Consider the following 24,757-nt stretch of genomic DNA (forward strand, 5'->3'; position numbering starts at 1 on the left):
CACCCCACGCAGAGCAGTGGAAGGTGTGTGGGGAGTGGGGAAGGTGAGGCTGCTGGTCCTCTTGCTCACACTGTCCCTTGTCTTTCTGCCTTCAGAGGCTGGGGGAGCATTTCCTCTCCCAGGAGCCCCTTGAGGACACACTACAGATGCAGGAAGACGCTGGACAAGGACGGCCAGCTGAAAGGAGGCATCCAGGAGAGACCATGGCTGTAGCCCTGGAAGCCCGGGCCCAGGCCTCCCCGCTCCCAGAGCCTGAAGAACTCTTGATTGTCAAGCTGGAGGAGGACTCGTGCAGACCAGACTCCCAACCCCGGGAGAAGGACCATGACCCTGTCCCTGGCCCCGAGGCCTCCCGCCAGCGCTTCAGGCAGTTCCGGTACAGGGATGCGGCGGGACCCCATGAGGCCTTCAGCCAGCTCTGGGCACTCTGCTGTCACTGGCTGAGGCCGGAGATCCGCCTCAAAGAGCAGATACTGGAGTTGCTGGTGCTGGAGCAGTTCCTGACTATCTTACCCAGGGAGGTCCAGGCCTGGGTACAGGCACGCCACCCTGAGAGCGGCGAGGAGGCAGTGGCCCTGGTGGAGGATTGGCACCGAGAGGCGCGGGCCGCGGGACAGCGGGTGAGGCAAATAGTCTGTTCTCCAAGGAACAGGTCAGGCAAGGTAGTGGGGCTGCAGCTAGGTTGATAATTGCCAAAACCACAATAATAATATTATCAAGCATCTGACATTTATTGAACAGTGCCATGTACCAGGCGCTGTACTAAGTGCTTTCCATGTATTAACTCATCTAATCCTGTCACCAGTTAAATGAGATCGATACCATTAGTCTAATTTTACCCATGAGGAGACTGAAGCGAGGGGGAGGAAGGTAGTTGGCTCAAGGTCACTGGCTACTAGATGGTAGAGGCAGGGTTTGCATTCAGGCAGTCTGATTCTGAAGCCAGGATTTGTAACCACTGCTCTAAGCCGCCTCTCGGTACCATGTTCACAGTACATTTAATTTGTATTGTGTTTTATACTTCACAGAATCTTTTTACATATGTGATCTCTTTGGATGCCTACAGCAGTAATGTAGATAGACAGAAATACAGTCCATGTTTACGTTAGGGTTCACTCTGGGTGCTGTGCATTCTATGGATGTGGACAAATGTATAACGGCATGTGTCCACCATTATAGTATTGTACAGAATAGTTTCACTGCCCTAAAAATCATCTGTGCTCCACCTATTCATCCCTCCTTTCCCCCCAATTTCTGGCAACCACAAAGCCACAGATCTTTTTACTATCTTCATAGTTTTGCCTTTTCCAGAGTGTCATATAGTTGGACTCATACAGTGTATAGCCTTTGCAGATTGGCTTTTTTCAATTTGTAATGTGCGTTAAGGTTCCTCCATGCCTTTTCATGGCTTGATAGCTCATTTCTTCTCAGTGCTGAATAATATTCCATTGTCTGGATGTACCATGGTTTATTTGTCTGTTCACCTACTCAAGGACCTCTTGGTTGCTTCCAAGTTTTGGCAATTATGAATAAAGTGGCTATACACATCCATGTGCAGGTTTTAGTGTGGTGCACAGGCATTTTTGATGGATTTTTTTTTAAAATTCAAGTACAGTTGATTTACAATGTTGTGTTAATTTCTGCTCTACAGCAAAGTGACTCAGTTATACATATATATACATTCTTTTTTATATTCTTTTCCATTATGGTTTATCACAGGATACTGAATATAGTTCCCTGTGCTATACCGTAGGACCTTGTTGCTTTTCCATTCTATATATAATAGTTTGCATCTGCTGACCCCAAACTCCCAATCCATCTCTCCCCTGACCCCCCTCCCTTTGGCAACCACAAGTCTGTTCTTTGTGAGTCTGTTTCTGCTTCGTAGATAGGTTCATTTATGTCATATTTTAGATTCCACATATAAGTAATATTGTACAGTATTTGTCTTTCTCTTTCTGACCTACTTCACTTAGTATGATCATCTCTAGGTGCATCCATGTTGCTGCAGATGGCATTATTTCATTCTTTTTTATGGCTGAGTAGTATTCCATTGTATATATGTACCACATTTGATGGATTCTTAATTCACCTTACCCCAACCAATATCCTGCTGAATTTTTGCCTCCGGATTGTCACTTGAATCTACTTCTTTCTGTGTCTACAATGACCATCCATAGAATGAGAATCTTTGCTTATGTGTAGCAATAGTTGGAGGAGCTAGGGCTGGGAGTGAGGATTATTGTTGGGTCTAGTCCACAGTACTTCTGTGGGTTATAAGATTGTAACTATAACAAAGTTATTTTTATCTTGAACACAAAGTTATTCTTTTCTTAAAATGTTGATAAACAGGTGTTTTCTCTCTGTGAACCACACAGGACATTGGTGGGTCCCCTCACTGGGAATGGCTTTTGATGATCATGGCCCATTCTTATATATCTTCTCAAAGACAAAGTTCCTCTCTGTGAGAGTGGATTTGAGTTTTCAGATTGGCCAAAAGATGTTTGGAGTGAAGTTTGGCAAACTCAATAATAAAGTTTGATGAAGATGGATATTATTTTGGGTAAAAATAATAAGGTTCAGGGCAATGTATATATATATAGTTGCTATCTTTTGTGTAAAAATGGGGAAAATAAGAAAATATATTTATAGTTGCATGTATATAAAGAAACTTGAAAGGATGCAGAAGAACCGTGTTTACCTGTGGTGAGGAGTCCAGGAAGATACTGGACAGGTGGAATGGAGACAGGTGGGGATGGGGTATTTTCACTGATTATATCCTTGTGTATATTTTCTATTTTTGAACGATGTGAGTATTGAAAATGCCTATTGAAAAAATTGTAATACTTTTTTTAAAGTTAGGTGTTTCTATGACACAATGAGATTGTTCTGTTGTTGGGGTTTTAGGGCCAGGAAATAACATCTCAACCACTGCCTCTGAATTTGGAACCTATTGAGAGAGAGATAAGAAATTAGCTTTATGATTGATAGAGCTGAATTGGGTAATGTTATCTCTTAATTGATTATTTCCTTTTATTATATGTATATTCTCCATATCTCTGAGTACTTTTTTGCCTAAACTTCTACATTGAAATTAAAATTGCCACTTCTGTTTTCTTTTTGAGTTACAGTGCCTTATCTCTGCGTATCTTTCTGTTTTGAGATCAGATGTGCCTTTCTGAAACAGCACATTCTTTCATTTCATTTTAAGATTCCATCAACAATTCTTTGAATTTTCTTTGCCTTTCAGCAGGAATATTTAGAGCAATTACATTTAGAGTTATAGTTGTATCTGCTTTTATGCTTCCTTTTGCCTTTTAACATATACCTGGTTAACTTCTGTCTTTTTTTTTAATGTCACAAAAATTTTACATAATTTATCTTGTTACGATTCAAAAATGTTTTGAGTAATAGTGGCCTCATTTAGACACTTGCATAGCCTTTCTGTGTTGAATAGAAAGTACTCATTTGGTGGTATAAATGCTGGTATGTTTACTGAAATTAGTCTGATGGCTTTGTCGTCAAACGTTAAGCTATCTTTGGTTTTTAAAAAGAGCCTGTTAACCTCTGAACCACAGCTGTACTCAAAAGAACATGCCCTGCCCTACCAGTTATTGAACTTATGGTTGGGAATTTTGGCTGTCTGTGTGTAGGAACTGGAACTGTGTGCAGAAGAGACCAGGTCCTTAAAGACAGTGAAGGAATCTCAGAGCTTCCAGCTGTGGACAGCAGATCACTGGCCCGAGGGACAGTCCCAGAAACAGTGGGTGAAGAATCCATGTCCTGACCTTCCCAAGCATCTAGACACCAAGATGGCATCACAGCCCTTGAAAGAGAGTGGTGAGTACCAAGAGTCAGGGACCATCAGGGAAGAGGGGTAAGGGGTGGGGGGGTGAGGAAGGGTGCCTGAGGAGGGATATGCAGAATTCAAGGCAAGGGCTACAGTAGTGTCTGATGGACACCCTGAGAAGTAAGAAGATGAAGCTCCCAATGGTGTTAGCATACCCCACTGTAGCTGAATCATGTAGCAGGTTCAGGCTGGGCCTGGGGCAGGCTGGTGATCGTAGGAGTTCAGGGCTGACATCTCACACATGGCAGCTTAGGAGCTAGATACTCTAGAAGGAAAGAAAGTGGAAGTCTGCACTGGCTACAGGAATAGTCTCAGTTTGATCCAAGCAAGGGTTTAGGAAAGCTGAACCTGAGAGGGAGGTGGTTTTTTGGGAACCAGAGCTTGGGTTTCAGAGATATTTTCTCCTCCTCAGCTGTCCTGACTCCCCGAGTCCCTACTCTACCAAAGATGGGAAGCGTTGGAGATTGGGAGGTAACAGTGGCGTCTCAGGTAAGCTGCTGTTTGTTCCTCCTTTCCTGTCATGACTTCTCCTGTGCCCTTGCCCTGCTCCTCTCTTCTCTCTCTGCCCCTCATCCCCCGTCCACTGGGCCTCTCCTGGGTCAAGCTGCTCCTTAGGATGCTAGCCTCACACATGGTATCTCTGTGTCCATTATATTTCCTGGGGCCTGGTGGGACTCCCAGGCTGTTTTGAAGGGTCAGTGACATTTGAGGTCCTTCTGTTGTACATCCCGCAGGAAGCCCTGGGTCCTGGCAGACACGCTGAGAAGGAGTTCTGCAAGGACCCCCCAGGAGACAGCTGTGGGAACGGCCTGCCCCTGGGTAAGGAAACAGTGCCCTCTGGATAAGATACGCTCGGGTTTCCAGTACACTCAGTTCCCAAGGAGTGTTTCATCACTCCCTAAGACTCATGGCTCTGTGAAGTCTCTGGAATTTCAGACCTAGGGAGAAGACGTGCTCTTTGTGGCCAGCACTGTGGCAGCAGGGACGGGGTGTGGGGCGTGGTTTTCTGGGCCGGCAGGCTGGCTGCCAAGAGCCTGCCCTCTCAGCGCTCATTATCTTTTATTTCCTCAGTACATTCACCACCGTCCCACGGCTGCGCCCTGCCTGCTGGCCCAGAAACCCAGTCTTTTCAGCATCAAACAAGGTCCATCTCTTGGGGCAGAGTCAAGTGAACTAAGCCCAGGAGACTGACGTGTTTAAACCACAATGAGAAATAAATATCACAGGGCTCAAAATACTTGAAGCCCTTATGACCAGCACAGACCCCTTTCTCTTTAGGTACATTTTCACAGGAAGTCAAACAATAATGAACATTTCCCCATGGAGCCTGGGATCAGTAAGAGGAGAGTTAGACGTGAGAGTGGGATAAGGTAGAGAGACAGTGGCAGGTCTGACTCACGGCAGTAAAGTAAGACACTAGGAGCTGTTGGCTACTTGCTGGGCAGTGTATCCTTTTTACACATGATATCTGGGGAAAATAGTGTTCAAAGGAGCAACCTTTGGGAAATGCTGAACTACAGAATCCTTAAGCCTCTTTTAGCTCTAAACTCTTTCACCTAGTTTTCTTCAAATATCTATTTTAATTAAAGCCTTCCTATTTGCTGTGGTTGGGAGCTATTGGGCCATTTGTCCTTTAAACACAGCTAAGTGTTTTGAGAAATACGGAAATTTATTTTCTCACAGTATTGGAAGTCCAGAGGAGGGTATGCTCCAACCACAGTACAAATTGGCTCAGCAACTTCACAGCAGACCTGGGTTCTTTCTTTCTGTCTGCTCTGCCATTCTTTGTGTCAGCTTCATATTAAAGGTATTTTTTGTCATAGGCAAAAGATAGATGCCAGTGGCATTTGAGACCTCAAGTTCCTAGCAAGAGAGACTCACACCACACACAACCTTTCCTCCAACTGTTAAATTTATTCTGATTTGACTAATTTAGGGCATGTGCCCATCTGTGAACCAGTAACAGTCACTCTTTTGCATGATGTATTTCATAACACCAACCAAAAAGCAAATGAACAAAGCATACAGGTCAATATATTTCTGATGAGATTACCTCTAGTTACCTCTCCATTTCTTTCCAGACCTCTTAAGGGATTAGCTTGGGAATTTCTCTTTAGTTTCTTGCAGGCAAATGTTTCAAGGACTTCTTAGACAAATGCCTTGCTCAACAGATCATTTCTACTTAATCATGTCTCTTCTTCCTTTTGTATAGGAGTTCCAGTTTCAAAACCAACCATCATCTCCCAGCAAGAGCAAGGACCAGAATTTTGGGGTCCAAGATTTGTAAATTCTGGACAAAAGAACCCTGAAGATTACAGCTGGGATACTGAGCAAACAAAACCAGCTCAGGCATTGGCCTGGAGGGATTCCAAGGCCTGGGAAGAACGATATCAGTGGGACATGGAGGATGTGAAAGTATCAGGTGTGCACTGGAGCTATGAGGAGACTAAGACTTTCCTGGCAATTTTGAGTGAGTCTCCTTTTTCTGAAAAACTCCGGACTTGTCACCAGAACCGCCAGGTGTACCGGGCCATTGCAGAGCGGCTGAGGGCACAGGGCTTCCTGCGGACCCTGGAGCAGTGTCGCTACAGGGTCAAAAATCTCCTACGGAATTACCGGAAAGCCAAGAGCAGCCACCCACCGGGGACCTGCCCCTTCTATGAGGAGCTGGAGGCCCTGGTGAGGGCTCGGACGGCCATCAGAGCCTCAGATGGCCCAGGAGAGGCTGTGGCTCTCCCCAGGCTGGGGGACAGTGATATGGAGGTGGATGAGCAGGAGGAAGGGGGCTGGGAGCCTGAGGAAACAACGGATGACTGTAATGGTGATGACAGTCACCTGGCCACTGGAGAGTTCGTCCACAGACCCAGGATTCCAGAGGGCCCAGCTCTGCTCCAGAGTCGTATTGGTAAGAACATTGGGGCTTAATCGGATCCAGATTCCAACCCTCTCACCAACCAAACCTCTGCTCTGTAGTTCAGGGCACAGTCTGGAGTGATGCTGCTAGAGTAGGTCATCCTCAAGCTCCTGTTCTCTCTCCTATGATCAGTTCTGCTTGTTTGAGTTTTCTTAGTTATAGAAGCAAACACTTAAATTTTTAAAAAATTTTTTACAATTTTTAAAGGTTACTTTCCATTTACAGTTATTACAAAATTATTGGCTGTATTCCCCATGTTGTGCAATACATCCTTGAGCTTATCTTACGCCTAATAGTTCGTACCTCCCATTCCCCACCCCTATATTTGCCCCTCCCCACTGGTAACTACTAGTTTGCTCTCTTATATCTGTGAGTCTGCTTCTTTTTTGTTATATTCACCAGTTTGTTCTATTTTTCAGATTCCACATATAAGTGATAACATACAGTATTTATCTTTCTCTGTCTGAACTTATTTCACTTAGCATAATGCTCTCCAAGTCCATTCACGTTGCTGCAAATGGCAAAATTTTGTTCATTTTTATGGCTGAATAGTATTCCATTGTATATATATATTCCACATCTTCTTTACCCATTCATCAGTTGACAGACATTTAGGTCGTTTCCATGTCTTTGCAATTATAAATAGTTCTGCTATGAGTATTGGGGTGTATGTATCTTTTCAAATTAGTTTCTTTGTTTTTTTGGATATATACCCAGGAGTGGAATTGCTGGGTCACATGGTAGTTCTATTTTTAGTTTTTTGAGACACCTCCATACTGTTTTCCACAGCAGCTGCACCAATCTACATTCCCACAAACAGTGTACACTAGGGTTCCCTTATTTCCACATCCTCGCCAATATTTGTTATTTGTAGACTGTTTGATACCAGCCATTCTGACAGGTGTGAGGTGATATCTCATTATAGCTTTGATGTGCATTTCCCTGATGATTAGCGATATTGAGCATCTTTTCATGTGCATGTTGGCCACCTGCATTTCTTCTTTGGAAAAATGTCTATTCAGTTCTTCTGCACATTTTAAAAATTATTTGCTATTTTGACCTATGCTTTTTTATATATGTTGGATATTAATCCCTTATTGGTCATATCATTTGCAAATATTTTCTCACATTCAGTAGTTTGTCTTTTCCTTTTGTTGGTGGTTTACTTTGCTGTGCTAAAAGAAGCAAACACTTTTAAAACCTTAAGCGACCTTAAAGAGCTAATTCAGTACTTCCCAGAGTGTGTCACTGGTAGTATGGGGATGATCATAAGTGTTACCTGAGTGAACTTTTAATTTTAATGTGTATGAGCACATCAACAGGTGATTTCACAAATAGTAAATTTAGGCAAAGAAAGATGTTGAGTGAAATATTTAATAGAGCAGAAATCATGACAGTATATACTTGAACAACTGATGCTAGGGAAACACCCAGTCCCTGTAAAACTGGAAATACAGAAGCCCAAGCTGTGAAGTGTCGAGACCAGAGCCCAGGGATCCCACCTCCAATTTTATTTGGTTTTCCCTCCACCATGCTGCCTCCCTGGCTGCATCATTTAGATGCAGAGGAAATGAAAATAGACCACCTCCTTTTCCTTCTTCCACAAAAGAGGAAAGGGATCTCAGTTGGACTCTATTGTAAGATTATCTGGAGTCCACTTACGTCTTTAGGGATTCTCAGTTCCCATGTTTGTTAAAAAGGCAATTCATAAAGTAAGTAGAGAGTAAACTTATACAAGCCTCTTAGATAGCCTAATCCACCAGCGGGCAGAAAACAGAAGCAAGAAGAACTACAGTCCTTCAGCCTGTGGAACAAAGACCACATTCACAGAAAGCTAGACAAGATGAAAAGACAGAGGGTTATGTACCAGATGAAGGAACCAGATAAAACCCCAGAAAAACAACTAAATGAAGTGGAGATAGGCAACCTTCCAGAAAAAGAATTCATACTAATGATAGTGAACATGATCCAGGACCTCAGAAAAAGAATGGAGGCAAAGATCGAGAAGATGCAAGAAATGTTTAACAAAGACCTAGAAGAATTAAAGAATAAACAAACAGATGAACAATACAAAAACTGAAATGAAAAATACACTAGGAGGAACCAGTAGCAGAATAACTGAGGCAGAAGAATGGGTAAGTGACTTGGAAGACAGAGTGCTGGAATTCACTGCTGTGGAACAGAATAAAGAAAAAAGAATGAAAAGAAATGAAGACAGCCTAAGAGACCTCTGGGACATTAAACACAACAACATTCACATTATAGGGGTCCCAGAAGGAGAAGAGAGAGAGAAAGGACCCGAGAACATATTTGAAGAGATTATACTAAAAAACTTCCCTAACATGGGAAGGGAAATAGCCCCCCAAGTCTAGGAAGCGCAGAGAGTCCCATACAGGATAAACCCAAGGAGAAACACGCCGAGACACATAGTAATCAAATTGTCAAAAATTAAAGACAAAGAAAAATTATTGAAAGCAGCAAGGGAAAAACGACAAATAACATACAAGGGAACTCCCATAAAGTTAACAGCTGATTTCTCAGCAGAAACTCTACAAGCCAGAAGGGAGTGGCGTGACATTCTTAAAGTGATGAAAGGGAAGAACTTAGAACCAAGATTACTCTGCCTGGCAAGGATCTCATTCAGATTCGATGGAGAAATCAAAAGCTTTACCGACAAGCAAAAGCTAAGAATCAAAAGCTTTACAGACAAGTGAAAGCTAAGAGAATTCAGCACCACCAAACCAGCTCTACAACAAATGCTAAATGAACTTCTCTAAGTGGGAAACACAAGAGAAGAAAAGGGCCTATAAAAAACCCCAAACAATTATGAAAATGGTAATAGGAACATACATATCGATAATTACCTTAAGCGTGAATGGATTAAATGCTCCCACCAAAAGACACAGGCTCGCTGAATGGATACAAAAACAAGACCCATATACATGCTGTCTACCAATGACCCACTTCAGACCTAGGGACACATACAGTCTGAAAGTGAGGGGATGGAAAAAAGATATTCCATGCAAATGGAAATCAAAAGAAAGCTGGAGTGGCAATACTCATATCAGACAAAATAAACTTTATAAAGTAAAGAATGTTACAAGAGACAAAGAAGGACACTACATAATGATCAAGGGATCAATCCAAGAAGAAGATATAAAAATTATAAATATAAATGCACCCAAAATTGGAGCACCTCAATACATAAGGCAACTACTAACAGCTATAAAAGAGGAAATTGACAATAACACAATAATAGTGGGGGAATTTAACACCTCACTTACACCAATGGACAGATCATCCAAACAAAAAATTAATAAGGAAACAAGAGCTTTAAATGACACAATAGACCAGATAGATTTAATTGATATTAATAGGACATTGCATCCAAAAACAGCAGATTACACTTTCTTCTCAAGTGCACATGGAACATTCTCCAGGATTGATCACATCTTGGGTCACAAATCAAGCCTCAGTAAATGTAAGAAAATTGAAATCATATCAGGCATCCTTTCTGACCACAATGTTACGAGATCAGAAATCAATTAAGGGAAATAAACATAAAAAACACAAACGGATGAAGGCTAAACAATACGTTACTAAATAACCAAGAGATCACTGAAGAAATCAAAGAGGAAATCAAAAAATACCTAGAAACAAATGACAATGAAAATACGACAATCCAAAACCTATGTGATGCAGCAAAAGCAGTTCTAAGAGGGAAGTTTATAGCAATACAGTCCTACCTCAAGAGTCAGCAAACATCTCAAATAAACAATCTAACCTTCCACCTAAAGAACTAGAGAAAGAAGAACAAACAAAACCCAAAGTTAGCAGAAGGAAAGAAATCATAAAGATCAGAACAGAAATAAATGAAATAGAAACTAAGAAAACAATAGCAAAGATCAATAAAACTAATAGCTGGTTCTTTGAGAAGAAAAACAAAATTGATAAACCATTAGTCAGACTCATCAAGAAAAAGAGCGAGAGGACTCAAATCATTAAAATTAGAAATGAAAAAAGAGGAGTTACAACAGACACTGCAGAAATACAAAGCATCCTAAGAGATTACTACAAGCAACTCTATGCCAATAAAATGGACAACCTGGAAGAAATGGACAAAATTCTTAGAAGGGTATAACCTTGCAAGACTGAACCAGGAAGAAATAGAAAATATGAACAGACCGATCACAAGTAATGAAATTAAACCTGTTATTAAAAACCTTACAACAAACAAAAGTCCAGGACCAGATGGCTTCACAGGTGAATTCTGTCAAACATTTAGAGAAGAGCTAACACCCATCCTTCTCAAACTCTTCCAAAAAACTGCAGAGGAAGGAACACTCCCAAACTCATTCTATGAGGCCACCATCACCCTCATACCAAAACCAGAGAAAGATATCACAAATAAAGAAAATTACAGACCAAAATCACTGATGAATATAGATGCAAAAATCCTCAACTAGCAAACAGAATACTAGCAAACAGTATCCAACAACACGTTAAAAGGATCATACACCATGATCAAGTGGGATTTATCCCAGGGATGCATGGATTCTTCAATGTATGCAAATCAATCAATGTGATACACCACATTAACAAATTGAAAAAGAAAAACCGTATGATCATCTTAATAGATGCAGAAAAAGCTTTTGACAAAATTCAACACCGATTTATAATAAAAATTCTCCAGAAAGTGGGCATAGAGGGAACCTGCCTCAACATAATAAAGGCCATATACGACAAACCCACAGCAAACGTCATTCTCAATGGTGAAAAACTGAAACCATTTCCTCTAAGATCAGGAACAAGACAAGGATACCCACTCTCACCACTATTATTCAACATAGTTTTGGAAGTTCTAGCCATGGCAATCAGAGAAAAAAAAGAAATAAAAGAATACAAATTGGAAAAGAAGAAGTAAAACTGTCACTGTTTGCAGATGACATGATACTATACATAAAGAATCCTAAAGATGCCACCAGAAAACTACTAGAGCTAAACAATGAATTTGGTAAAGTCACAGGATACAAAATTAGTGCAGAAAAATCTCTTGCATTCCTGTACACTAATGATGAAAAATGTGAAAGAGAAATTAAGGAAGCACTCCCATTTACAATTGTAACAAAAAGAATAAAATACCTAGGAATAAACCTACCTAGGGAGACAAAAGACCTTTGTGCAGAAAACTATAAGACACTGTTGAAAGAAATTAAAGATGATACAAACAGACGGAGAGATATGCCATGTTCTTGGATTGGAAGAATCAGTATTGTGAAAATGACTATACTACTCAAATCAATCTACAGATTCAATGCAATCCCTATCAAATAAGCAATGGCATTTTTTACAGAACAAAACTCTTAAAATTTGTATGGAGACACAGAAGACCCTGAATAGCCGAAGCGGTCATGAAGGAAAAAAATGGAGCTGGAGGAATCAGGCTCTTGGACTTCAGACTATACAACAAAGCTACAGTAATCAAGACAATATGGTACTGGCACAAAAACAGATATATAGATCAATAGAACAGGATAGAAAGCCCAGGGATAAAACCACGCACCTGTGGTCAACTAAAATATGACAAAGGAGGCAAGGATATACAATGGCGAAAAGACAGTCTCTTTAATAAGTGGTGCTGGGAAAACTGTACAGCTACATGTAAAAGAATGAAATTAGAACACTCCCTAACACCATACACAAAAATAAACTCAATATGGATGTAAGACCGGACACTATAAAACTCTTAGAGGAAAGCATAGGAAGAACACTCTTTGACATAAATCACAGCAAGATCTTTTTTTATCCACCTCCTAGAATAATGGAAATAAAAACAAAAATAAACAAATGGGACCTAATGAAAGTTAAAAGTTTTTGCAAAGCAAAGGATACTACAAACAAGATGAAAAGACAGCCCTCAGAATGGGAGAAAATATTTGCAAATGAATCAATGGACAAAGGATTAATCTCCAAAATATATAAACAGCTCATTCAGCTCAATATTAAAAAAACAAACAACCCAATCCAAAAATGGGCAGAAGATCTAAATAGACATTTCTCCAAAGAAGACATACAGATGGCCAAGAAGCACAGGAAAAGCTGCTCAACCTCACTGATTATTAGGGAAATGCAAATCAAAACTACAATGAGGTATCACCTCACACCAGTTAGAATGGGCATCATCAAAAAATCTACAAACAACAAATGCTGGAGAGGGTGTGGAGAAAAGGGAACCCTCTTGCCCTGTTGGTGGGAATATAAATTGATACAACCACTATGGAGAAGAGTATGGAGGTTCCTTAAAAAACTAAAAATGGAATTACCATATGACCCAGCAATCCCACTACTGGGCATATACCCAGAGAAAACCATAATTCAAAAAGACACATGCACCCCAATGTTCATTGCAACACTATTTACAATAGCCAGGACATGGAAGCAACCTAAATGCCCATCTACAGATGAAGGAGTAAAGAAGATGTGGTACATATATACAATGGAATATTACTCAACCATAAAAAGGAATGAAATTGGGTCATTTGTAGAGATATGGATGGATCTAGAGACTGTCATACAGAGTGAAGTAAGTCAGAAAGAGAAAAACAAATATGGTATATTAATGCATATATGTGGAACCTAGAAAAATGGTACAGATGAACTGGTTTGCAGGGCAGAAATTGAGACACAGATGCAAAGAACAAACGTATGGACACCAAGAGGGGAAAGTGGTGGTGTTGGGGGGTGGTGGTGGGATGAACTGGGAGATTGGGATTGACATGTATACACTAATATGTATAAAATGGATAACTAATAAGAATCTGGTGTATAAAAAAATAAATAAAAATTTTAAAAACCAAAAAAACCCCCAATAAATAAATAAATAAAGTAGAGCACATGTATTGAATGGGTACAGAGACAGTGTCTTGTATCTCAGTTACAGGCCTTTCCCTGAACCAATCAGCTGAAGCCAGGAACGTGGGTCAACTGGTATAATATAGCCACTTAAATCCTCCCCTTTAGCCAAGACTCTTAAATGTGAATAGAGTCTCTTAGAAGGGGGTGGGGATGGGAAGCCCTGGCACAGCCTTGAGAAACAAGGGTATATTATTTGCTGGTGTGCCAGGCACCTGGACGATTTCCAAAGTGCCTAGGTGTTTAGCAGGGCAGGTGACCCCAATCCCTGATGACCTAGGCAAATCTCATCAAGTCTCTCAATTCTGAACTCTTCACTCCTGACAGCAGGTGTGCACTGGGGCTACGAGGAGACCAAGGCCTTCCTGACCATTCTCAGTGAGTCCCCATTCTCTGAGAAGCTTCGCACTTGTCACCAGAACAGCCAGGTGTACCGGGCCATTGCAGAGCGGCTGTGTGCACAGGGCTTCCTGCGGACCCTGGAGCAGTGTCGCTACAGATTCAAAAACCTCCTTCGAAGCTACCGAAAAGCCAAGAGCAGCCACCCACCTGGGACCTGCCCCTTCTATGAGGAGCTGGACTCGCTGATGAGGGCTCGGACTGCGGTTAGAGACATGGGGACCAGCAAGGAGGCAGTGGGTCTTCCTACTTCTGGGGAGAGTGGTACCCAGGTTGTCAACCAGGAGGCCTGGGATGAAATGGCAGGTGAAGATGCCATCAGATCTCCAACCCCAGGTCCTAAAACCCCAGACACTGGTAAGCTTGGAGTAATTAGATGTCCACAAAATCTGCAAGCATGCAGAGAGAGTGTGGAAGCCAGGCACATTTCTTTTCTCTGAACTGAAAGAGAGGATAAAATTGAGTAAGTTAAGGATTTGTGCTTCACTGAGATTATCCAGTCTCTAGCTTAGTGTAATCCCCTAAATAAGAAAAGCAGTCAGTCTAGATTTTACTTGGATTCATCTGGGAAGTTATAGAGTTTATTCAATCTCATATGACATAGGCCGTACTGAATGTACCAGGAGAAGAAAGTGTTCATTGTTCAGTAGTGGGATAGGGTAGCTGGCCAGGGAGACTGACAGCTGGCTGCTTGGGCTGGGGCTTACGGCTCCCTTGGTGGAGTTAGCATGTCCCAAACTATGTTTCTAAGCTTTACAGGTCAGAAATGCCTGTGTGCGCTGAAACTTGATCAATTTCATGTTAGTCACATTTATAAGCTGTGAGATATAAAATATAAGTACAAATTCATGTTAGCCAAATTCACAAGACACAAGATCCATATGTATAAATAGACACTAACTAATGAATGCATTTCTGTCCATTCTTTCAGGTTTTGAGATGAGGCATGAGGATGAAGACCAGATTTCAGAGCAAGACATTTTTGAAGGTTTGCCTGGAGCCTTATCAAAGTGTACTGCAGAGGATTGCTACCCTCATGATTGGGGGGAAGACAGTGAAAATGAAAACGAAGGTAAAGGGCGGTGGGGAAATCCATCCCAGGATCAGTGGGAAGAATGTTCTTCTGAAGAGGACTTAGAAAAACTCATCGATCATCAAGGCCTGTACCTTGCAGAGAAACCCTTCAAGTGTGACACGTGCATGAAAAGGTTCAGCCGGAATTCGCAGTTAATCGCCCACCAGCGGATACACACAGGTGAGAGGCCCTACAAATGCCTTGAATGTGGGAAAAGCTTTAGTGACCGCTCCAACTTCAATACCCATCAGAGAATCCACACTGGAGAGAAGCCCTACAAATGCCTTGAATGTGGGAAAAGCTTTAGTGACCACTCCAATCTCATCACCCACCAGAGAACGCACACGAGGGTGAAACCCTATAAATGTGGGGAATGTTGGGAAGGCTTCACCCAGAGCTCAAACCTTCTGAAACATCAGAGAATCCACTTGGGAGGAAATCCTGATCACTGTGGTGAGCCTGGGAAAAACTCTGGCCAGAGCCCATCCTTTAGTGCTCACTGGAGGAACTCAGCAGAGGAGACATCTCTGGAACAAACTCAGAGTGCCAGTAAGAACTTGAATTCTCCTGGACTGCAAAGCACCAACTCAGGGGATAAACTTTATCAGTGTTCCGAATGTGGAAGAAGCTTCTCCAAGAGTTCTGCCCTCATCAGTCACCAAAGAATCCACACGGGAGAGAAACCATATGGATGTGCCGAATGTGGGAAAAGCTTCAGTAAGAGCTCCACTCTGGCCAACCACCAGCGAACCCACACTGGGGAGAAGCCGTATGAGTGTGCGGACTGTGGGAAATGCTTCGGGGAGCGTTCCAAGCTCATCACACACCAGAGGGTGCACACAGGAGAGAAGCCCTACAGATGCCTCGAGTGTGGGAAGTTCTTCCGTGACCGTTCCAACCTCATTACCCACCAGAGAATCCACACAGGAGAGAAACCTTATAAGTGCAGAGAGTGTGGGAAATGCTTTAACCAGAGCTCCAGTCTTATTATTCACCAGAGAATCCACACCGGGGAGAAACCCTACAAGTGTATGGAGTGTGGCAAAGATTTCAACAACAGCTCCCACTTCAGTGCCCACAGGAGAACCCATGCAGGAGGGAAGGCGTCATAGGAGACAAAAGAGAAAAACGTATATTTAAATCTCCCAAGATCCTAAGACATATGCTAGAAAGAAACTGTCCCAATTTTTAAGATTAGCGTGTACCTGGGGAACTTACCTTGGTACAGTCCAGGTAATTCGGAAGTGAATTACAAATGCTAACGATCCAGATTTGAAGGCACTTTTCTTAAGTGTAATGTGTTTTTTCTCCTGCAAAAAAACCCACACAGTCCTCAGGCTGCCCTTATATTTGCTGTTGTGTAAGAGCTTTATCAGTGTTTGAGCCAGACTGGTAACTGAGGGGATTAGAGGTAAATCAGTGATCCTGAGCAGTGATTCTAGACCTTTCTGTGCCTTCACACCATCCACATGTACACACGCCCCATCAGTGTATGTTGGCAAATTCTCATATGTGGCCATTTTCCGTTGGGGCATAACCTCCTGGGAGAACTTTGAGACTCTCCAGTGATGGGGGCATAATTGAGAATCAGTGGCCTAGAGCAGCCACCATGAGCTTATCAAAGGGTAGAAACAACAGTGACATCATTACTAGATCATTATTAATAATAGCAAAAGTAGCCAGCATCTATCGAGCTCTTCAGCAGGCTTTGTGCTAAGCACTTTGTATACATCATCTCATTTACTCCTCACAGCAGCCCCAGGAGGTACTAATATTTTCCCCATTTCCCAGAAGAGAGAAGTGACTTGCTTGGGTCACACATCTGAAAATGGCAGAGGCAGGATTCAACCAGCTCTGTCTCTAGGGCCTGAGGTGCTTTCACTGCTTCACTGAATCCCCTTTCACATTGGGGCAGGTAACTCAGGTGCCAAAGCACTTTGTAGACCACATTTTCTGTTAAAATTCCCTATGAGTTCTGTCTTTAACAAATATGGACATTGAGAATCCCAGAAGATTGAAGGACTGGGGATGTTCACAGTTGGCAATGTGCTTTGAGCAAGGCTGAACTCATCAAAGCACTTGATGTGAATTTCCATCTTCACAATAATATGGGGGAGAGACAGAGGTGAGTTGAGATTGGGAACAAGAATGTAGCCAAAGTGATGTTTCTTCCAATGAGATACAGTTTTGGCTAAGGAAATGGGATTTTTAAGAATTTCCCTTATTCTCAGGGGGTCAGCCCTGCTTCCTGTTAGATTTGGCTGGATCGTAGGTTGAACCTTAAGAAACCTGGGCTTGCTGGCCAGTGCTCACTTACCCTGGTGTGTTGGCCCCCTGGCCCTTTCCCTCCAGGCACAGCAGAAGCTTTGCGCCAAGGCTGAGGCAGAAGTGGGGTGGAAGGAGTGGTGTGTGTGGGGTGCCGCGGAGGGGGCTTTGAAGGCTATTGCTTAATCCAGGTTCATGGTGCACTTTTACTCTGAGCCATCTTGAACCAGACCTACCCAGCGCTGTCTAAATGTTGGCCGTAAAGACCTGCCTCCAGCTCCAACAGGCTCAATCAGAAAGGTTCACACAGGATGGTTTCCTAGTTCGCAGCGCTTTGGCCTCCAGGATTTCTCCTCAGGAGGGTTAAACAATGTTGGCCAAGGACTATGGTTTCCAAAGGATTTTAAAGGAGCATCCCTCTCCTGACATCTGCCTATGATACCGGGAATGCCGTTCATACCCTGGCTCGTTCATCAACTTGGGAAGTACTATTAGATAGTAGATGTGAGGGAACCTTGAAGAGTGGAACTCTGCATGTGAAGCAGTCAGTGGGGAGACTGGCGCTCCCACCGACGCTTATCACACCTTAGTCCCTTCCTCGGCTTCCCAAGAACCTGCTTACCTCGGATCACTGCCTATCACCCCCTTCCCGGTTTACCTCTTCTGGCTCACCTTACCTCTGAGGAGCAGGGCCTGTGAGTGAGCCCTGGCTTTGAACCACCAGGTGTCAGTAACTGCAACAGTAGGATGGTGGGTAGGGAAGCACCTGAGCCAAGAGGAAGGATCCTGCAGGAAGGGAAGGGAGGTCCAGGGAAAGACCAAGTGGTGTGAAATAGCATGGCTTCAGGGTGGGGCTGGGACCATAACTTCTTAGCTCTATTGGGGTTTGTAAATGGGAGATGAGGAGTGTTAGCTCAGATTAGAAGGGTGTGGGGGGGCGGTCATGGAGGACCCGTGGCTGCTGAGGGGGACATGGTCAGATGCGCGGTGTTGAAACCTAATAGCTGAACAGAACCTGCAGTTAGGACAGCCTGTTGGGACACTGTTGCAATATTCCAGGTAAACGTGAGGGTCCGAACTAGAGCAGGGGTAACGTTGAAGAGGAGGGGATGATTCGAGAGGTTGCACAGGTAGAATTGAGGACAGCAGAGGAGAGCCAGGCTGCCTGGGTGGCTGGTGGAGCCTGCTGTCATTCAGAACTGGGATCACAGGAGGAGGTGGAGGTAGGGCAGGAGGGCAGAAGATCAGAAGTTTAATTTGGGCCATTTTGGTTAGGGACATCCAAGAGGCGATACACTACGAAGCAGGCATTTGGATATCTGGGCCTGAAGCTGGGGGGAGGTTAGGACTAGACAGTTATCTGTATGCTTGGGAGTTACCTTCATGTTCAAGTCACAGAAAGGCTGGGCCCGGGACAGAACTGGAGAAGCACCACGTGTAGAGGAAGATGCCCCTCAGAGGAGATCTAGACTACCCCCCAGTCCCACCACCTCCTGAGCACTCCAGCCAACTTTCGGACACTGCCTCAATCGCTGCTGACACCGGAATTGTCAATGTAGTTCTGAATTTCCTGGAACCTTCCCTGTAGAAGCCAAGCTGAGCTCTGTGTAGAAGTGAGATAATGGCCCTCTCCCCTCCCAAGCATCAGCCGTTCCCCTGCTCTTGGAAGTGTGCTGGTGTCTCATGTTCTCAAGTGAACAGTTTTGATGTTTATTACCTATTGGTCCTTTCTCGTAACTCAGGTTCAGCCATGAAATCGAGGGCATTGTGGGCCAGGAGAGAAAGTGGCCCAGGAGGACCTTCTCTCCTTGTGTACCTGACTCTTCCTTTGGAAGAAGTTCCCTTTCAGGTGGCTTCCATGTTTGGGGCCCGACCCATCACTCTGCCAGGGTACCCAGACATCCTTCAACAGGTCTTTGCTGCTCAAATAAACCGACATCTGGTTTGACACACCCCGAGCCTTGTTACTGTCAGTCTGCTCTTGGGAAGTAGATTCACTCTGCAGAATGGGTGGTTTCTCAGCCTGCGTGGCCACAGGTGAGACCCTGGTCATGGGAGACAGAAGCGGCACCTGCCTCCCTGGGAAGGTGTTTTTTGTGAGCTGCATCTCCTTCCTCGATTTCTGTACCCTCCACCCCAGGAAGGGCATTGGCTCCTTGGAGGTGACTAAAGGGTACCACCAAGACTCTCATTCCACAGACTCAGCAGGCAGCAGACCCTAAGGTAGTGGCAGGGAAAGGCGGGACCAGGCTGCTTTAGATACCTGTTTCTGTTCTTGTGCCTTGGCCCCAGCAGCTGAAGGCACGGTCCTGGCCGCCTCAGCTTTAACGTGTCTCCCAGCCCCCAGCCTGAAGGAGTGTCAGGCAGCTCGGTCCTCCTGTGCTGGAAAATGTAGCAGCCAGGTACCCTGGGTTCTCCCTGCCTCGTCCTGTCTGGGGCCCGCAGTGGGGATGGCTCTCCACCTTCGGGCTGCAGAAAAGACTCCCTTTAGTCAGTCTGTGGAGAAGAGTGATACCCTTTGGGGCCGGGGGTGCGGAGGCTTTGAAGTATGAATGCAGTGATGTCCGGGGTGCGTGTGGGTGGCGGGAGGTCTCGTCCCCCAGGCCGCCCTGGGTCTCTGTAGCCTAGCCTTGGGGCCCAGGCCTTCTCCATTCGCTCCATTCACTCCGTTCCATTTGCATGTTTACTGCTGTGTAGATGCTGATAACTTCCGGGTGGCCTGGTGGCCAGTCCTGTTCAAGCCCCTCCTGGGCCCTCCAGCCCCGTGTCCACCGGCTGCTGCCTCCGGCCTCTTGGTCCACCGCTCAGCACTGGCGTTCACGTGCACGCTTGGGCTCACAGAAAGCCGCCTTCGCCCAGCAAGACGTGCACATCCAGACGTGGCCCCCCAGACACACGCTGTCCCTTCTAAGGGCATTTTCCAGTTGGGCTGTGGTTGCCCAGCGGCTGAGGAAGTCTTTTTCTGAACAGACTTGGAATGAATCAAGTGAAACATCACCTGACCTCAATTTTGATCCCACCCTTCCTTTGGATGTCCCTTAGCCTCCGCCTCTTAGCAGCAAACGCCCATCTTAAGCCCCTGTCACCGCCTACAAGAGGTTAGTTCTGCCTGTAGTGGGAGGTCAGGAAGGCTTTGCCAGTGAGGTGGGGTTCAGGCTGGGCTTTGGGGTCGAGGATGACAGACGTCTGTCTTTTCCCTCTGCCCGTGGCTGGTTCTCTGCACACTCCCAACATCAGTATTACCACCACCTTATCTTTAGCACCACTTCCCGCCTCACTCTGGTTTTAGGCAAATCTGGAATTACTTCCAAATGCAGTTTTTTTGGGTGTCGAGTTTCTCACCTCACTTCCCCCAGCTAACCCTGTGGCAGAAAGATAACCTCATCTCCCTCTGGGGCCTCGCTTCCCTGGTCCTTGTCATGAACCCCAGTGACCCCAGCCTATGCTGCTGGGAGGAAAGGCAGAGAGCTCAAGAGCCCCTCTTCTCAGCGTGCGGTCAGTTGCCCCTCTTCTCAGCGTGCGGTCAGTTGTCCCACTTCTCAAGGCAGAGAGCTGCTTTGTCCTGGGAGCCACTAGGTTAAGTCAAGGCCAGAATCCAGTGAGACCATTTTGCCGAAACTCACTAGGGATTGATTTCCTAGTCCGGGCATGGTTAGTGATTCTCTTCACATGTGAAGATGGTTCTGATCTGGTCTGCCGTTACACTGTGCTGCTTTCTATAGTCACGTTTATTTTTCACATTTTCATTGTAGGAAAATACCCCATAATCTTGCCATCCAGAGGGTGAGGGCTATGGGAGGGAAGATGAAGAAAACAGGTCTACTGCTAAGGCTGCTTCTGGATCAGCTTTATGGGTCCATCTGAGCTCAAGCAGGAGAGGAGCTGCGGGCAGGGGTTGACGGAGCTGTGGTCACTGGAATCTCTTGAGAGTCACTGGGGGTCAGGGAGCCCTACTTTGGTACCAGACGACCAGTGTGACACAGAGGGGAAAGGGGTCTTCTCCCTCCTTCTGCACAGAACACAGCTTGGCTTCAGTGCTTTGGGGAATTCATAGACCACAGAGTCGCTTCTGTGTAGTTAGAGGCGGTAGAGACCAGCAGGAGGTGGGTCAAGGGGCTGCCCTGGAAGCGGTGGTGAGGAGCTCTGCATGCAGACTGCACCCAGGGTGCCAGGCCAGGAGCACCCTCTATGGACAGCACCCCGTAAGGGCTTGTTCAGGATCACCTACGAAGTCCCTAACCCAACCCCACTCCTTGAAGTTGCCCAGAAATAGTCGGAGGAGGTGAGGCTACCTTGGCTGAAGGTCACGCTAAACCCATCTGGCGTGTCTTTGTTGGGGGAAGAGAAAACACCGGTGTTATCTCAGGGACCTTTCTTGAGCAACTAATTTCTTAGACATTTGTGATTGATTTTCATTCCCTGTTAGTGACTATGGCATTAAAATGGATTAAATTTTGGCCACTAGGGGGCGCAGAGATTTAAGGTCCAAGCCTAAAAACAGAACAGGCTCTTTTGATTTTCCATTTGTGCATCAACCCCTGCCTTCATTTTTTTTTTTTTTTTTTTTGTTTGTTTTTGCGGCACGCGAGCCTCTCACTGTTGTGGCCTCTCCCGTTGCGGAGCACAGGCTCCGGACACGCAGGCTCAGCGGCCATGGTTCACTGGCCCAGCTGCTCCGCTGCATGTGGGAGCTTCCCGAACCGGGGCACGAACCCGTGTCCCCTGCATCGGCAGGCGGACTCTCAACCACTGCGCCACCAGGGAAGCCCCCTGCCTTCATTTTATTTGGCTTTGTTTTCACTTCCCGATCCTTTATTATTTTCTTCTTCCTGTGATATTATGTACATCTCTTAAAACGAGTCAAATCCTATTTTGGGATGAAATGACCTGATAAATTAATAAATTATACTAATTGAACTGCAAACCACAAAAAAGAACTTGTCTTGGGTTCTTCTGGCATCTTGCTGGTTTACACTAAAAGCATGGAGCAAAGGAGGAGGTGGGAAATCAGGGGGACACAATGAGACCGTCAGGGAGGATTGGGGCCCAAGATCTCACGCCCCTTGTGGTGGACTGCCATCTTTCACTGTTTTCTGTGGCTCTTCAGCCATGCGTGGATGTATGCAACACAGGAGTCTGCTTTTTGTCCATAACAGATTGCTTCTTGGTCTGCTGGCCTTCTTCACACATCTACTTTGCTGTGTGCCCCAGGGTCTCTGTGCTGGGGAATCTGAGGTGTCTGGGACCTAAATAACATAAGGGTGATGATGGATGAAAAGAAAGGAAGGCGTTCCCAGAGGACTGAATCTTATCTGATTCCCAATTTGCTTCCTTGTTCAGGACCAGAGCTGACACACTTCATGCTTGAGAAAGAGGGAAGAGCTGGAGGGTCTTTAGGGGGGTTCTTTCCCCTCCTTCCTCCACCCATTCCACTTCTGGTAACGTCCAGAAGACGTTGTAGTTTAAGGTTTCCTTTGTAAACTTTTACTCTTTCATCCTGAACGGGGTATAGGCAACCCTTTGCCTTTTAGACTCTGTTATCCTTGAATTCTGGTCGTGAATTAGAGAAAGAGAGTGGTATTTCAGAGTTTGACGTGACTTTGATCAGAACCCACAGGAAACTGTTTCTTCCTGTAGGAGTCAGAATGTCAAGTGTAGGTTTAGTAGTGGTTGGAATGCACTGATGTCGTGTACATCTTGGGACAAAGATGAGACCTGGGAGAAAATGAGTCATGGTCTCCCTGGAGGAGAAGTTCTAGCTCTTGTTTACAGGTTTTCATGGAACTACTTTCCAGCAGTTGCTCCAACAGTGACCAGAGCCACAGGGCTCGCCTTCCTGGAGACAGGACAGAGGCCATAGATAACTCATTGTCATTCTCTTGCCGTTAGCAGGGCCCAGAGATCAGTTACAAACGTTGGGGTCCACTAAGGCTGACCAGCCCACCGGGGCGGGAACAGGAACTCTTTTATTGATCTTGACAGAGAGCTGGCCAGGGCCAGCACGACTGAGAATGTACTACTAGGAGAGAAACCCTGCCTGAGGGGATGCCTGTGGGCTGGACCGGCTCTCTGTTGGCCTCACGTCCACAGGCTGCTGGGTGCTCCTGTTGCCAGAAGTTCTAGGCTGAACCAGGAATCGGACTGGCAGGGCACCTGGTCCCCAGCTAAGCAGTGGGAATCACCAGGTGAGGTCCGGGCATCCTTGCGGTTGAGGTCTGAAGAGGAGGCGTGTGGGATCCGATGGTTACAAGGCTCAAGCAGCTTGAGGAAGGAGCCAGGTCAAGGTCAAAGGAAGGACTGAGGGTGGAGGGAGCAAGTCGGAAAGGATGGTGGCTGTATGGGGAGGGCGGAGAAACAGAAAGGGAAGAGGGGCAAAGGGGCAGGCAGGGGAGGAGGCAACCAAGACTGGGAGAGAGGAAGGGTAAGAGGTAGAAGCGGGGGTGGGCTATCCTGGGTGTCCAGTGAGTGAGGTGGGGGATGGGCAGGCAGGACTGAACAGGGAGGAGCTGGAATTGCAGCAGGTGAGGGGCAGGGAAGCAGGGAAACGGGAGGCAGCTTCTTCATGGTTCCCAAGTTAGAAATGGAGGGCTGGGCTGCTTGGGTCAATAAGCGTTATCCTTCCCCCGTTCCATCCTCCTGTGATCCAGACCTCCATAGTCACCGAGATCGAGCGTTCCCGGCTGCGCTGCCCTGTATGGTAGCCACCAGCTACACGTGCCGTTGAGCCCTCCAAATGTGGCTAGTCTGAACTGAGATGTGTTGAGATGTGTAATATATACACCAGATTTTGAGTACTTATGTGAAAAGATGCAGACTCTCTCAAAATTTTTAATTTTGGTTATATCTTGAAATGATATTTAGGATATATTGGGTTAAATAAAATATATTATTAAAATTAATTTCACCTGTTTCTTTTTGCTTTTATCTATGGCTACTAGAAAAATTTTAAGTGCTCATGCAGCTTGCGTTTATGGCTTGCGCTATATTTCTATTACACAGCATGGTTCTAGGGCATTTGAACTAGAAAAGACCCCTGAAAGCCTCATTATATAGGTAAGGAAATCAGATCCCAGAGGCTTGTACATGGTCACCAGGCAAATGTAGCAGCACTTGGACTAGGATCCAGGTTTGTTGATCCCCGTCAGTGTGGGGTCTTCTCCATAAGGTCAAGCTGGGTAGGCGCAGCCAGGCTTGTGCACAGGCATGAGGTCACCCCCCAGGTATCGCGTGAGAAGCATGAAAGGCATACCTGTTGCCCCTCTATCTACCTCTTTTGCAAGCCCAGGGCCTTAAATGGCCCCATTATTGCTCTTGTCAGGAAGGCCGCTGAATGATGGGCCGT

General features: G+C 45.2%; 1 protein-coding gene across 4 annotated transcripts; it reads left to right on the forward strand.

Moving 5' to 3' along the window:
• Positions 1-203: 203 nt before the first annotated feature.
• Positions 204-16,262, forward strand: ZSCAN20 (zinc finger and SCAN domain containing 20). 4 transcript variants are annotated; one of them, XM_065873073.1, is made up of 8 exons: positions 204-269; positions 468-620; positions 3,654-3,840; positions 4,263-4,339; positions 4,585-4,669; positions 6,063-6,755; positions 14,004-14,432; positions 15,007-16,262. In XM_065873073.1, the coding sequence occupies exons 1-8, from the start codon at positions 204-206 to the stop codon at positions 16,260-16,262; spliced, it is 2,946 nt and encodes a 981-aa protein (XP_065729145.1). The 4 variants fall into 4 exon arrangements, with proteins under 4 accessions (XP_065729145.1, XP_065729141.1, XP_065729143.1 ...); XM_065873069.1 differs by having other exon boundaries at positions 204-620; XM_065873071.1 differs by having other exon boundaries at positions 204-620; positions 14,007-14,432.
• The last annotated feature ends 8,495 nt before the right edge of the window (positions 16,263-24,757 follow it).

Source organism: Phocoena phocoena, chromosome 1 (assembly GCF_963924675.1).
Source record: "Phocoena phocoena chromosome 1, mPhoPho1.1, whole genome shotgun sequence".
Taxonomy (NCBI): Eukaryota; Metazoa; Chordata; class Mammalia; order Artiodactyla; family Phocoenidae; genus Phocoena; species Phocoena phocoena.

Excerpts from the sequence above, each read along its gene's own strand:
- ZSCAN20 (XM_065873069.1), top strand. The coding sequence starts at position 204 with ATGGCTGTAGCCCTGGAAGCCCGGGCCCAGGCCTCCCCGCTCCCAGAG. Across the intron at positions 621-3,653 it reads CGCGGGCCGCGGGACAGCGG|GAACTGGAACTGTGTGCAGA; the intron begins GTGAGGCAAATA and ends GTCTGTGTGTAG. Across the intron at positions 4,340-4,584 it reads AGGTAACAGTGGCGTCTCAG|GAAGCCCTGGGTCCTGGCAG; the intron begins GTAAGCTGCTGT and ends TACATCCCGCAG.